The sequence below is a fragment of the Malaclemys terrapin genome (genome assembly GCF_027887155.1).
Source record: "Malaclemys terrapin pileata isolate rMalTer1 chromosome 20 unlocalized genomic scaffold, rMalTer1.hap1 SUPER_20_unloc_1, whole genome shotgun sequence".
Lineage (NCBI taxonomy): Eukaryota > Metazoa > Chordata > Testudines > Emydidae > Malaclemys > Malaclemys terrapin.
This window is the reverse complement of record NW_026530188.1, coordinates 246,458-260,956: the sequence shown is the minus strand read 5'-3', so window position 1 is coordinate 260,956 and position 14,499 is coordinate 246,458. Positions and strand designations below refer to the sequence as shown.

At 64.4% G+C, this 14,499-nt stretch overlaps 1 protein-coding gene across 1 annotated transcript; it reads left to right on the top strand.

The window, feature by feature from the left end:
- The first annotated feature begins 539 nt into the window (after positions 1 to 539).
- HAUS7 (HAUS augmin like complex subunit 7) lies at positions 540 to 12,713 on the top strand. Its single transcript, XM_054014876.1, is given in 11 exon segments — positions 540 to 621; positions 624 to 676; positions 1,016 to 1,131; positions 3,891 to 3,958; positions 4,380 to 4,441; positions 5,347 to 5,456; positions 10,115 to 10,273; positions 10,644 to 10,740; positions 11,399 to 11,617; positions 11,963 to 12,065; positions 12,533 to 12,713. Coding segments are annotated over 11 exon segments (1,125 nt in total). The 5' UTR covers positions 540 to 554; the 3' UTR covers positions 12,604 to 12,713.
- The last annotated feature ends 1,786 nt before the right edge of the window (positions 12,714 to 14,499 follow it).

The following is a 14,499-nucleotide window of genomic DNA, read 5'->3' as shown; positions in this document are numbered from 1 at the left end:
CAGCTCCGCCCTGATAACCCTAACCCGGCCCCGCCCCTTTACCCGGCCCTGCCCCCTTCCCCAGCCCCGCCCTGATAACCCTAACCCGGCCCCGCCCCTTTACCCGGCCCCGCCCCCTTCCCCAGCCCCGCCCTGATAACCCTAACCCGGCCCCGCCCCTTTACCCGGCCCCGCCCCCTTCCCCAGCTCCGTCCTGATAACCCTAACCCGGCCCCGCCCCTTTACCCGGCCCCGCCCCCTTCCCCGGCCCCGCCCCCTTCCCCAGCCCCGCCCTGATAACCCTGACCCGGCCCCGCCCCTTTACCCGGCCCCGCCCCCTTCCCCAGCCCCGCCCTGATAACCCTGACCCGGCCCCGCCCCTTTACCCGGCCCCGCCCTGATAATCCTAGCCCGGCCATGCCCCTGACCCAGCCCCGCCCCTCGCAGCCCCACCCTGCTAACCACTGTCCCTCCTCGCCCCGCCTACTCACTCCCCCCCCCGTTCCAGCCCCGCCCCTCCCCGTATAACGCCGCGGGAAAGCAAAGGGGCGTGGCTTTCGTGAGGCCTGCAGCCAATGAGCGCTGCAGGTCAGTGTGAGTGGCAGCGGTGCTGGCCAATTGGGGCGGGGCTCGGCGCTACGCGGCTGCAGGGAAGATGGCGGCGCCCGCGGCGGCCTCGGTGTACGAGCAACTGAAGGTACCGAGCGGGACCATCACACTCGGAAGGGGGGCGCCGGGCGGGACCATTATACCCAACGGGAGAGGGTCGGGCGGGACCATCACACCTCGCGCCTAGCGGGGCCGAGGGGGGGCGGGTGAGACCATTGTGCCGAGGAGGGTTGTCGGACAGGAACAGGGGGCAATAGGAGGACGGGACCATCGCGCCTAGCGGCGGTGGGGGGTGCTGGGCGGTAGGAGCGCACACGGGGGGCAGACGGGCGAAACCATTGTGCCGTGGTGGGAGCGGGCGGGCGAGACCAACCCACGGCGGGGGGGGGGGGGGCGGCGAGCCATCTGACGCCCTGTGTCCCCCCAGGAGCTGCGCTGCCCCCTGCTGGACGGAGTGTTCCTGCCCGAGCCCGGGGCGGCCCTGGGGCTGCTCTGCGCCCCCTCGGCCCTGCGCCTGGAGCTGCTGGCCTGGCTCTGCGCCCGGTACCCCGGGAACCCCCCTGGAACCCCCCCTGGGAACCCCCCTTAGCGCCCCCTGGGACCCCCCAGTCACCCCCTGGGACCCCCCAGTCACCCCCTGGGAACCCCCCTGGGACCCCCCCGTCACCCCCTGGGACCCCCCCGTCACCACCTGGGACCCCCTTGGGACCCCCCCTTAGCGCCCCCTCGGCCCTGCGCCTGGAGCTGCTGGCCTGGCTCTGCGCCCGGTACCCCGGGAACCCCCCCGGGACCCCCCCAGTCACCCCCTGGGACCCCCCCTTAGCGCCCCCTGGGACCCCCCCTTAGCGCCCCCTGGGACCCCCCCTTAGCGCCCCCTGGGAACCCCCCTGGGAACCCCCAGTCACCCCCTGGGAACCCCCCTGGGACCCCCCCTTAGCGCCCCCTGGGGACCCCCCTTAGCGCCCCCTGGGACCCCCCCGTCACCCCCTGGGCCCTGCGCCTGGAGCTGCTGGCCTGGCTCTGCGCCCGGTACCCCGGGAACCCCCCGGGAACCCCCCTGGGACCCCCCCAGTCACCCCCCCGTCACCCCCTGGGACCCTCCCGTCACCCCCTGGGACCCCCTTGGGACCCCCCCTTAGCGCCCCCTCGGCCCTGCGCCTGGAGCTGCTGGCCTGGCTCTGCGCCCGGTACCCCGGGAACCCCCCTGGGACCCCCCCAGTCACCCCCTGGGACCCCCCCTTAGCGCCCCCTGGGAACCCCCCTGGGACCCCCCAGTCACACCCTGGGAACCCCCCTGGGACCCCCCCTTAGCGCCCCCTGGGGACCCCCCCTTAGCGCCCCCTGGGACCCCCCAGTCACCCCCCGGGACCCCCCCGTCACCCCCTGGGCCCTGCGCCTGGAGCTGCTGGCCTGGCTCTGCGCCCGGTACCCCAGGAACCCCCCCGGGACCCCCCCAGTCACCCCCTGGGACCCCCCCTTAGCGCCCCCTGGGACCCCCCCTTAGCGCCCCCTGGGACCCCCTTGGGACCCCCCCTTAGCGCCCCCTCGGCCCTGCGCCTGGAGCTGCTGGCCTGGCTCTGCGCCCGGTACCCCAGGAACCCCCCCGGGACCCCCCCAGTCACCCCCCGGGACCCCCCAGTCACCCCCTGGGAACCCCCCTGGGACCCCCCGTCACCCCCTGGGAACCCCCCTGGGACCCCCCCTTAGCGCCCCCTCGGCCCTGTGCCTGGAGCTGCTGGCCTGGCTCTGCGCCCGGTACCCCGGGACCCCCCCTGGGACCCCCCCGGGACCCCCCCTGGGAACCCCCCTTAGCGCCCCCTGGGAACCCCCCTGGGACCCCCCCTTAGCGCCCCCTGGGGACCCCCCTTAGCGCCCCCTGGGACCCCCCAGTCACCCCCCGGGACCCCCCCGTCACCCCCTGGGCCCTGCGCCTGGAGCTGCTGGCCTGGCTCTGCGCCCGGTACCCCGGGAACCCCCCTGGGACCCCCCCTGGGAACCCCCCTTAGCGCCCCCTGGGAACGCCCTGGGACCCCCCCTTAGCCCCCCCTCGGCCCTGCGCCTGGAGCTGCTGGCCTGGCTCTGCGCCCGGTACCCCGGGAACCCCCCTGGGACCCCCCAGTCACCCCCTGGGAACCCCCCCAGGACTCCCCCAGTCACCCCCTGGGAACCCCCCTGGGACCCCCCCTTAGCGCCCCCTGGGCCCTGCGCCTGGAGCTGCTGGCCTGGCTCTGCGCCCGGTACCCCGGGAACCCCCCCGGGAACCCCCCTGGGAACCCCCCTTAGCGCCCCCTGGGAACCCCCCTGGAACCCCCCAGTCACCCCCTGGGAACCCCCCTGGGACCCCCCCTTAGCGCCCCCTGGGACCCCCCTGGGACCCCCCCTTAGCGCCCCCTCGGCCCTGTGCCTGGAGCTGCTGGCCTGGCTCTGCGCCCGGTACCCCGGGAACCCCCCCGGGACCCCCCCAGTCACCCCCCGGGACCCCCCCAGTCACCCCCTGGGAACCCCCCTGGGACCCCCTCTTAGCGCCCCCTGGGCCCTGCGCCTGGAGCTGCTGGCCTGGCTCTGCGCTCGGTACCCCGGGAACCCCCCTGGGACCCCCCCAGTCACCCCCTGGGAACCCCCCTGGGACCCCCCTTTAGCCCCCCCTGGGACCCCCCCTTAGCGCCCCCTGGGCCCTGCGCCTGGAGCTGCTGGCCTGGCTCTGCGCCCGGTACCCCGGGAACCCCCCTGGGACCCCCCCAGTCACCCCCATGGGACCCCGTATGGCCCCCCCGGGAACCCCTTAGTGCCCCTCCAGTCACCCCTCCCGGGATCCCCCCAGTCACCCCCACGGGACCTCTCCTGGGATCCCCCTGCGCCTGGAGCTGCTGGCCTGGCTCTGTGCTCGGTACCCTGGGAACCCCCCTGGGACTCCCCTTAGCGCCCCCTAGTCACCCCCCTGGCGCCCCCCTTAGTGACCCCCTGCGACCTCTTAGCACCCCCCTGGGACTCCCCCAGCCACCCCCCTGAGACCCGTATGGCCCCCCAGAACCCCCATATGGCCCCGTGCCGCCCCCCTTAGTGCCCCCCCTGGGACCCCAGTATGGCCCCATGGCGACCCCTGAGTGCCCCCCTCAGACCCTCCTGTGACCCCCGTATGGCCCTTAGTGCCCCCGGTCACCCCCCTGGGACCCCCATATGGCCCTGTGCTGTCCCCCCTTATTACCCCCTTAGGGCCCCAGGGCGAAGCAGGGGATGAATTCCTCAGAGCTGGGCACATTGGCCTGCCTCCTGCAGTGACACTTCCTCCCCCCTTCCCCCAGAGCGAACCCCCCCCTCCGAGAGCAATTCGCCACCCTCAAGGACTCGCAGACAGAGGAGAAAACTCAAGGTGTGTCCAGCTCAATGGGGCAAGTTTGGGGAGCCCCCAGAGCTGCCCACGTATGGGGGCTGCCTCCCTCCAAGCCCCCGCAGGCCCCACTCCCCTCCCAGAGCCGGGAGAGAACCCAGGCATCCTGGCTCCCAGCTCTAACCCACCAGCCCCCACTCCCCTCCCAGAGCGAGAACCCAGGCGTCCTGGCTCCCAGCCCCCCACTTCCCTCCCAGAGCCGGGGAGAGAACCCAGGCATCCTGGCTCCCAGCCCCCTGTGCTCTAACCCACCAGCCCCCACTCCCCTCCCAGAGCGAGAACCCAGGCGTCCTGGCTCCCAGCCCCCCCCGCTCTGGATTTTACCACCAGGACCCATCCCAGGGGCAGACGCGTCCCAGCGAGAGGGTTTTGTGCAGTAACTGGCTCTGTTCTCTCCTGGCAGAAATGGCCAAACTGGGCTCCGACCTGCTGCTGTGTCGATCGGACGACCTCGATCTCATTAAGGTGTTGGAGTGTCCTAGGATAGCCCGGACTCTTGGGTTCTCTCCCCGGCGCTGGGAGGGGAGTGGGGGCTGGTGGGTTAGAGCAGGGGGGGCTAGGAGCCAGGACTGGGGCCACCGACGTTTGCGCGCCCCCTCCGGTCGCCATCCCGTCCGCACACCCGCACCGAGAGCTCCCCGTCCGGGGCGGTCGCCCACGGCCCGGTCCCCGCCCTTCCCCACGCGCCGAAGCGGCGGGGAGGGCGGTCCCAGCGACCGGGGGCAGACCCGCACGGGCGGGCAGCGGCTCGGAGGGATGCGGCTCGGGTACACGCACGGTGGGGAAGGCGCGACGGTGGCCCGGCAGCGGCCCGGCACGGATGGAGGAGACCCCCTCCGCCGAGCTCAACCCTTCCCAGCCGCCTGGGACAGAGCGAGCGCGGAAGGGGCGCCCGGCCCTCCCCGCGCACGGGACCCCGCCGCCGGGGTCCCATCCTGCGCGCGGGGAGGCGTCCAAGGCCTTCTTCGGTCGTCAGCTGCGCCGCCGTCGGGGGACCCCGAGCCGGCCGAGCGCAACCCCGTTAATGATCCTTCCGCAGGGTTCCTGGGAGAACTCCTGGGTTCTCCCCCGGCTCTGGGAGGGGAGTGGGGGCTGGTGGGTTAGAGCAGGGGGGGCTGGGAGCCAGGACTCCTGGGTTCTCCCCCAGCGCTGGGAGGGGAGTGGGGGCTGGTGGGTTAGAGCAGGGGGGGCTAGGAGCCAGGACTCCTGGGTTCTCCCCCGGCTCTGGGAGGGGAGTGGGGGCTGGTGGGTTAGAGCAGGGGGGGCTGGGAGCCCGGACTCCTGAGTTCTCTGCTGGCTCTGGGAGGGGAGGAGGGTGGTGTAGCAGTGAGCTGCAGGGGGCGCTCTCACCAGCATCTCTCTCTCTGCAGGGGGAGGCCAGTGCGGAGCGGCAGCTCCGGTTCATGGAGCAACTGCTGGATGTGATCCGGTACCTGGATGCCATCTCTGGGACGGACTCCGGGGACTCATCCACCTTCAGGTCCAAGGGGCCTGCGTGCTGCTAGCTCTGGGGGTTTCAGAGTAACAGCCGTGTTAGTCTGTATCCTCAAAAAGAAGAACAGGAGTACTTGTGGCACCTTAGAGACTAACAAATTTATTAGAGCATAAGCTTTCTTGGACTACAGCCCACTTCTTCGGATGCATATAGAATGGAACATATATTGAGGAGATATATATACACACATACAGAGAGCATGAACAGGTGGGAGTTGTCTTACCAACTCTGAGAGGCCAATTAATTAAGAGAAAAAAAACTTTTGAAGTGATAATCAAGCTAGCCCAGTACAGACAGTTTGATAATAAGTGTGAGAATACTTACAAGGGGAGATAGAGTCAACGTTTGTAATGGCTCAGCCATTCCCAGTCCTTATTCAAACCGGAGTTGATTGTATCTAGTTTGCATATCAATTCTAGCTCTGCAGTCTCTCTTTGGAGTCTGTTTTTGAAGTTTTTCTGTTGTAATATAGCCACCCGCAGGTCTGTCACTGAATGACCAGACAGGTTAAAGTGTTCTCCCACTGGTTTTTGAGTATTTTGATTCCTGATGTCAGATTTGTGTCCATTAATTCTTTTGCGTAGAGACTGTCCGGTTTGGCCAATGTACATGGCAGAGGGGCATTGCTGGCACATGATGGCATATATCACATTGGTAGATGTGCAGGTGAACGAGCCCCTGATGGTATGGCTGATGTGATTAGGTCCTATGATGATGTCACTTGAATAGATATGTGGACAGAGTTGGCATCGGGGTTTGTTACAAGGATAGGTTCCTGGGTTAGTGGTTTTGTTCAGTGATGTGTGGTTGCTGGTGAGTATTTGCTTTAGGTTGGGGGGTTGTCTGTAAGCGAGGACAGACTACTCCCACTCTATCTCCCCTTGTAAGTATTCTCACACTTATTATCAAACTGTCTGTACTGGGCTAGCTTGATTATCACTTCAAAAGTTTTTTTTCTCTTAATTAATTGGCCTCTCAGAGTTGGTAAGACAACTCCCACCTGTTTATGCTCTCTGTATGTGTGTATATATATCTCCTCAATATATGTTCCATTCTAGATGCATCCGAAGAAGTGGGCTGTAGTCCACGAAAGCTTATGCTCTAATAAATTTGTTAGTCTCTAAGGTGCCACAAGTACTCCTGTTCTTCTTTTAGCTCTGGGGGGCGTCTGTGGGGGGCTCTCCTCTGGCAATCAGTGCTGGGCGCTAGGGGGCGCTGTGCTGCGGGGGAGAGGGGGAGCACTAGGGGAGTGCTCCAGCCCACAAGCCCCCACTCCCCTCCCAGAGCCAGGGAGAGAACCCAGGAGTCCTGGCTCCCAGTCATAGAATCATAGAATCTCAGGGTTGGAAGGGACCTCAGGAGGTATCTAGTCCAACCCCCTGCTCAAAGCAGGACCAACCCCAACTAAATCATCCCAGCCAGGGCTTTGTCAAGCCGGGCCTTAAAAACCTCCAAGGAAGGAGATTCCACCACCTCCCTAGGGACCCATTCCAGTGCTTCACCACCCTCCTAGTGACATAGTGTTTCCTAATATCCAGCCTAGACCTCCCCCACTGCAACTTGAGACCATCGCTCCTTGTTCTGTCATCTGCCACCACTGAGAACAGCCGAGCTCCATCCTCTTTGCAACCCCCCCTCAGGTAGTTGAAAGCAGCTATCAAATCCCCCCTCATTCTTCTCTTCTGGAGACTAAACAATCCCAGTTCCCTCAGCCTCTCGTCAAAAGTCATGTGCTCCAGACCCCTAATCATTTCTGTTGCCCTCCGCTGGACTCTTTCCAATATTTCCACATCCTTCTTGTAGTGTGGGGCCCAAAACTGGACACCGTATTCCAGATGAGGCCTCACCAATGTCGAATAGAGGGGAACGATCACGTCCCTCGATCTGCTGGCAATGCCCCTACTTATACAGCCCGAAATGCCGTTAGCCTTCTTGGCAACAAGGGCACACTGTTGACTCATATCCAGCTTCTCGTCCACTGTAACCCCTAGGTCCTTTTCTGCAGAACTGCTGCTTAGCCACTCGGTCCCGAGCCTGTAGCAGTGCATGGGATTCTTCCGTCCTAAATGCAGGACTCTGCACTTGTCCTTGTTGAACCTCATCAGGTTTCTTTTGACCCAATCCTCCAATTTGTCTAGGTCCCTCTGTATCTGATCCCTACCCTCCAGCGTATCTACCACGCCTCCCAGCTTAGTGTCATCCGCGAACTTGCTGAGAGTGCAGTCCACGCCATCCTCCAGATCATTAATGAAGATGTTGAACAAAACCAGCCCCAGGACTGACCCTTGGGGCACTCCGCTTGAAACTGGCTGCCAACTAGACATGGAGCCATTGATCACTACCCGTTGAGCCCGACGATCAAGCCAGCTTTCTATCCACCTTACAGTCCATTCATCCAGCCCATACTTCTTTAACTTGGCGGCAAGAATACTGTGGGAGAGCGTATCAAAAGCTTTGCTAAAGTCAAGGAATAACACATCCACTGCTTTCCCCTCATCCACAGAGCCAGTTATCTCCTCATAGAAGGCAATTAGGTTAGTCAGGCATGACTTCCCCTTGGTGAATCCATGCTGACTGTTCCTGATCACTTTCCTCTCCTCTGAGTGCTTCAGAATTGATTCCTTGAGGACCTGCTCCATGATTTTTCCAGGGACTGAGGTGAGGCTGACTGGTGAACCTGTAGTTCCCCGGATCCTCCTCTTTCCCTTTTTTAAAGATGGGCACTACATTAGCCTTTTTCCAGTCATCTGGGACCTCCCCCGATCACCAGGAGTTTTCAAAGATAATGGCCAATGGCTGTGCAATCTCATCCGCCAACTCCTTTAGCACCCTCGGATGCAGCGCACCCGGCCCCATGGACTTGTGCTCGTCCAGTTTTTCTAAATAGTCCCAAACCACTTCCTTCTACACAGAGGGCTGGTCACCTCCTTCCCATGCTGTGCTGCCCAGTGCAGCAGTCAGGGAGCTGACCTTGTGCGTGAAGACTGAGGCAAAAAAAAGCATTGAGTACATTAGCTTTTTCCACATCCTCGGTCACTAGGTTGCCTCCCTCATTCAGTAAGGGGCCCACACTTTCCTTGACTTTCTTCTTGTTGCTAACATACCTGAAGAAACCCTTCTTGTTACTCTTAACATCTCTTGCTAGCTGCAACTCCAAGTGTGATTTGGCCTTCCTGATTTCACTCCTGCATGCCTGAGCAATATTTTTATACTCCTCCCTGGTCATTTATCCAATCTTCCACTTCTTGTAAGCTTCTTTTTTGCGTTTAAGATCAGCAAGGATTTCACTGTTAAGCCAAGCTGGTTGCCTGCCATATTTACTATTCTTTCTACACATCGGGATGGTTTGTTCCTGCACCACAATAAGGATTCTTTAAAATACAGCCAGCTCTCCTGGACCCCTTTGCCCTTCATGTTATTCTCCCAGGGGATCCTGCCCATCTGTTCCCTGAGGGAGTCAAAGTCTGCTTTTCTGAAGTCCAGGGTCCGTATTCTGCTGCTCTCCTTTCTTCCTTGTGTCAGGATCCTGAACTCGACCATCTCATGGTCACTGCCTCCCAGGTTCCCATCCACTTTTGCTTCCCCTACTAATTCTTCCCTGTTTGTGAGCAGCAGGTCAAGAAAAGCTCTGCCCCTAGTTGGTTCCTCCAGCACTTGCACCAGGAAATTGTCCCCTACACTTTCCAAAAACTTCCTGGATTTTCTGTGCACCACTGTATTGCTCTCCCAGCAGATATCAGGGTGATTAAAGTCTCCCATGAGAACCAGGGCCTGCGATCTAGCAACTTCTGCTAGTTGCCGGAAGAAAGCCTCGTCCACCTCATCCCCCTGGTCTGGTGGTCTATAGCAGACTCCAACCACGACATCACCCTTGTTGCTCAGACGTCTCAACTTTATCCAGAGACTCTCAGGTTTTTCTGCAGTTTCATACCGGAGCTCTGAGCAGTCATACTCCTCTCTTACATACAACGCAACTCCCCCACCTTTTCTGCCCTGCCTGTCCTTCCTGAACAGTTTATATCCATCCAGGACAGTACTCCAGTCATGTGAGTTATCCCAGCAAGTCTCTGTTATTCCAATCGCATCATAGTTCCCTGACTGTGCCAGGACTTCCAGTTCTCCCTGCTTGTTTCCCAGGCTTCTTGCATTTGTGTATAGGCACTTAAGATAACTCATCGATCGTCCCTCTTTCTCAGCATGAGACAGGAGTCCTCCCCCCTTGTGCTCTCCTGCTTGTGCTTCCTCCCAGGATCCCATTTCCCCACTTACCTCAGGGCTTTGGTCTCCTTCCCCCGGTGAACCTAGTTTAAAGCCCTCCTCACTAGGTTAGCCAGCCTGCTTGCGAAGATGCTCTTCCCTCTCTTCGTTAGGTGGAGCCCGTCTCTGCCTAGCACTCCTTCTTGAAACACTATCCCATGGTGGAAGAAGCCAAAGCCTTCTCTCCGACACCACCTGCGAAGCCATTCGTTGACTAAATGTCCCCCCGCTCTACCCCACTAGCCCCCACTCTCCTCCCAGAGCCAGGGAGGGAACCCAGGAGTCCTGGCTTCCCGACTCCCGGCTCTGACCCTGCAGCCCCCGCTCCCCTCCCAGAGCCGGGAAGGGAACCCAGGAGTCCTGGCTGACCCTGCCTGTCCCTGCAGCACGGAGGAGTTGCTCCGGGGGGCCGCAAGGAGGAATGAGGAGTTCCTGCGCGAGGTCTTCTCCAGCCCCAGTCTGCCAGCCCTGCTGGCCCCCACCCTGCCCCCCTGCACTGCCGACATCAAGCCCCTGCTGCTGGAGGAGCCGGCCCCGCACGCAAGGTTTGTTGGGGCAGCGCCCAGGGGGCTTGGGGTCCCCTTCACAGCACAGCCCCCCCCCCCACACACACACACACACCAAGGCTGGGCCCTGCCCCCATCCTGCCCCATGGAGATTTCCTCTCTGCTAACTCTGCCAGTTGCCCTCCCAGACCCGGGAAGGGAACCAAGACGTCCTGGCTCCCAGCCCCCCCCCGCTCTAACCCACCAGACCCCCTCCCCTCCCAGAGCTGGGGAGGGAACCCAGGCATCCTGGCTCCCAGGGCCCCCCCCGCTCTACCCCACCAGACCCACTCGCCTCCCAGAGCCGGGGGAGAACCCAGGCATCCGGGCTCCCCGCTGCGTGCCGTAACCACACCCCGTGTCGCCGAAGGAGCCGGCTGTCAGGGAGATCCAGTGAGAGGACGCTGGCTGAGCTCACCAGGACCCTGGAGGAGGCCAAGGCGGCGCTGGAGCGACTGAGCGCAGAGGTGGGCTCGTGGGGGGGCCGTACATCCGGGAACAGAGTGAGATCCCTGTGCACTCTGGGTAGGGACTCAGAACCAGGACGCCTGGGTTCTCTCCTGGCTCTGGGAGGGGAGGGGGGATGGTGGGTTGGAGTCGGGGGGCTGGGAGCCAGGACTCCTGGGTTCTCTCCCAGCTCCGGGAGGGGGGTGGGGGCTGGTGGGTGAGAGCAGGGGGGCTGGGAGCCAGGACTCCTGGGTTCTCTCCCGGCTCTGGGAGGGGAGTGGGGGCTGGTGGGTGAGAGCAGGGGGGCTGGGAGCCAGGACTCCTGGGTTCTCTCCCAAGTCTGGGAGTGGAGGAGGGCTGGTGGGTTGGAGCAAGGGGGCTGGGAGCCAGGACTCCTGGGTTCTCTCCCAGCTCCGGGAGGGGGGTGGGGGCTGGTGGGTGAGAGCAGGGGGGCTGGGAGCCAGGACTCCTGGGTTCTCTCCCAGCTCTGGGAGGGGAGTGGGGGCTGGTGGGTGAGAGCAGGGGGGCTGGGAGCCAGGACTCCTGGGTTCTCTCCCAAGTCTGGGAGTGGAGGAGGGCTGGTGGGTTGGAGCGAGGGGGCTGGGAGCCAGGACTCCTGGGTTCTCTCCTGGGCGAGGCAGCCCTGTGGGGCACCTGGCCTGATCCTGTTCTCCACAGTGCTGCTCCCTGCGGGGGGGCGCGGAGCCCCTGGCCTCCGGCACGGCCCTGCAGAGCCTTGCACTGGCGGCCTGCGACTCGCACCAGCTGATGGCGGCCTTCGGGCAGGTGTATGAGACGGAGCTGCGGGAACACTGCGGCCGTGGCCCCGCCCCACGGCTCAGCCCCTGTGGGCCCCTGGCCCAGCACCTGCACCAGGCGCTCACCCTCTGCACCCAGGTACAAAGGGGGTGGGGATGCTCTAGCCACGCCCCTAGGGGAGGGGCCCTTTGCCTCAGCCATATGGGGAGGAGCGGAGCTACTGGAGAAGGGGCGTGGTCTCTATGGGTCCCCTCCATCTGGGTGTGGGGCCCTTCATGACAACCCCCCAGCAAGGTCCTACAAGCTTCTTCCAAGGGGTGGGGTCTCTGAGACTCCAGCTCCAGGGCAGGAACCCAAAATCCCTGGTGGGGGGGACCCTGCGGGGGCAGGGCCGGGGGCTGCAAAGTCCCTGGGGGGGAACGGGAGGGTCCATGTGGCGGGACCCCTGAGGGCCAGGTTCTCACCCCCCTGGGCCTTCCCCAGGAGCTGCTGGCTCTGGCCCAGCTGAGCGACACCTCGGAGCAGGCGGTGCAGACGGCGGAGCGGAGACGCGGCGAGGAAGGCAGCAGCCCCCCAGCAATGCTGCGTAAGTACCCCCAGAGCAGGGAGAGAACCCAGGCGTCCGGGCTCCCAGCCCCCCGGCTCTGACCCACCAGCCCCCACTCCCCTCCCAGAGCAGGGAGAGAACCCAGGAGTCCTGGCTCCCAGCCCCCCTGCTCTCACCCACCAGCCCCCACCCCCCTCCCGGAGCTGGGAGAGAACCCAGGAGTCCTGGCTCCCAGCCCCCTCGCTCCAACCCACCAGCCCCCACTCCCCTCCCAGAGCAGGGAGAGAACCCAGGAGTCCTGGCTCCCAGCCCCCCTGCTCTCACCCACCAGCCCCCACCCCCCTCCCGGAGCTGGGAGAGAACCCAGGAGTCCTGGCTCCCAGCCCCCTCGCTCCAACCCACCAGCCCCCACTCCCCTCCCAGAGCCGGGAGAGAACCCAGGCATCCAGCGGGGCTTGGGGGGCTGGGGGTAGCTGCTGAACTGACGTGAGTTGTTTCTGTTCCAGCCGTGAAGATGGAGGAGCTGCGCCGGCGCTACCAGGCCCGCCTGGCCGCTGCTGGGGGGCTGTCGGGGTAACCCCAGGACTGGGCCGGGGGAGGGGAGAAGGGTGGGGGGCTCCAGGGCCCCCATCTCACAAGGGAGCTGCTGTCCCGTTGTTCCTGGGATAATAAAAGAGTAATTAATTATTAACTAGTGCTAATTATCCGAGATCGGCCCCCCCCACACACATGCAGACGCTCCCCTCCCCCCCCCAACTGAGGTGGGGCCCCCTCCCCATGTGGACCCCCCCGCGGACCCACAGGGTGAGATGCCCCTGCCCCCAAAGAGCTCATGATCTGACAGACAGAGGCAGGATCATTGTTCCCCTTTCCCAACCAGGGAAACTGAGGCAGGGCCCAGGGAGGAGATGGCGGCAGCAGGGTCAGGAAGGGAACCCAGGTGTCCTGCAGTTCTGCTCCTGCCCCCCCCCCCCCTTCATGATCCCTGCATGTCTGCATCTGACCAGCAGGGGGAGCCAGAGACCACAGCTCCCTCGTGCCCCCTCCCCCCCCCCCCCCCAGGCAGGGCCCCTCAGGTCCCAGCCCCAGTGCGGACACTAGGGGGCGCTGAGCTGCAGGGAGCCTGCGTAAGCAGCCGGACTCCTGGGTTCTGCCCCGGCTCTGGGGGGGGGGCGGGGCTGGGAGCCAGGATGCCTGGGTTCTCTCCCTAGCTGGGGGAGGGGAGGGGACTGGTGGTTGGGGGGGGCGGGGAGCCAGGACGCCTGGGTTCTCTCCCTAGCTGGGGGAGGGGAGGGGACTGGTGGTTGTGGGGGGCTGGGAGCCAGGACGCCTGGGTTCTCTCCCTAGCTGGGGGAGGGGAGGGGACTGGTGGTTGGGGGGGGCTGGGACCCAGGACGCCTGCGTTCTCTCCCTAGCTGGGGGAGGGCAGGGGAGGGGAGGGGACTGGTGGTTGGGGGGGGCAGGGACCCAGGACGCCTGGGTTCTATTTCTGGCATGGGGAGGGAGCAGGGCGCTGGCGGGGGCTAGAATCTGCCCTAGAAGGAAGCGGCTCCAGGCCGGGGGCCGTGTTTACAGGGAGCCACCATGACTCAGCTCTGGGCCGAATTCCTCTGCCATGGGTGGGAAAGGGAGGGGGGCTGGGCTGTGCAGGATCACGGAGCCAGAACCCCATGCTGGGAAACTGAGGCACAGGGACCCCCCCAGCCCTGACCCACCCACTCCCACTCCCACTCCCCTCCGAGAGAACCCAGGAGTCCTGGCTCCCACCCTTCCCCCGCTCCTGGGCTCGGCTCTCAGCAGCGAAGGGTTAGTGCCCCGGGCAGAGGGTGGGAGCCGCGTTCACCCCCCTGGGCGAGACGGGCGAGGTTTCCTGGGAGGAACCCACACCACACGAGGGGCCGGGGTCCGTCCCCACCCTGCTGGGTTTCTCACTTCCCCAATGAGCGGGCGTTGGCTTCACAACTTCTGCCTCCCCACAGCGGGCGAGTGTGAGAGCACGGGCCCTGGAGAGAACCCAGGAGTCCTGGGGCTCCCCACCCCCCTGCTCTAGTCACCAGCCCCCTCCCCTCCCAGAGCTGGGGGAGAACCCAGGTGTCCGGACTCTGGCCTGTTAACGCCAGTTCCAGTTCCCCGCCCCAGCTGATGTTTCTCAATGATCCTTCCACCTCCTCTGGGGCCGGGATTCCTGAGGGGCTGAGGTCATGGGGCTGGGTGGAGGGAACGTGGGGGGGGGTTGGGAGGGCCGCTCCCCCCCCCCGCTTAGTTCTCAGTGACCATGTCTGGCAGGGAGCCAGCGCTGGGACAGCCTCGGCCCTAGGTTGGGACCAGGGCCCCATTCTGCGAGCCAGCCGGTCCCCGCTGTGGGGCCGAGAGGGGACAGGCCCCATTCCCCGCCCCCCTGAGTCAGCTGGTCCCCGCTGTGGGGATGGATTGGGGCCACTGCCCCCTAGAGGGGATAGGCCCCAGGCCCCAT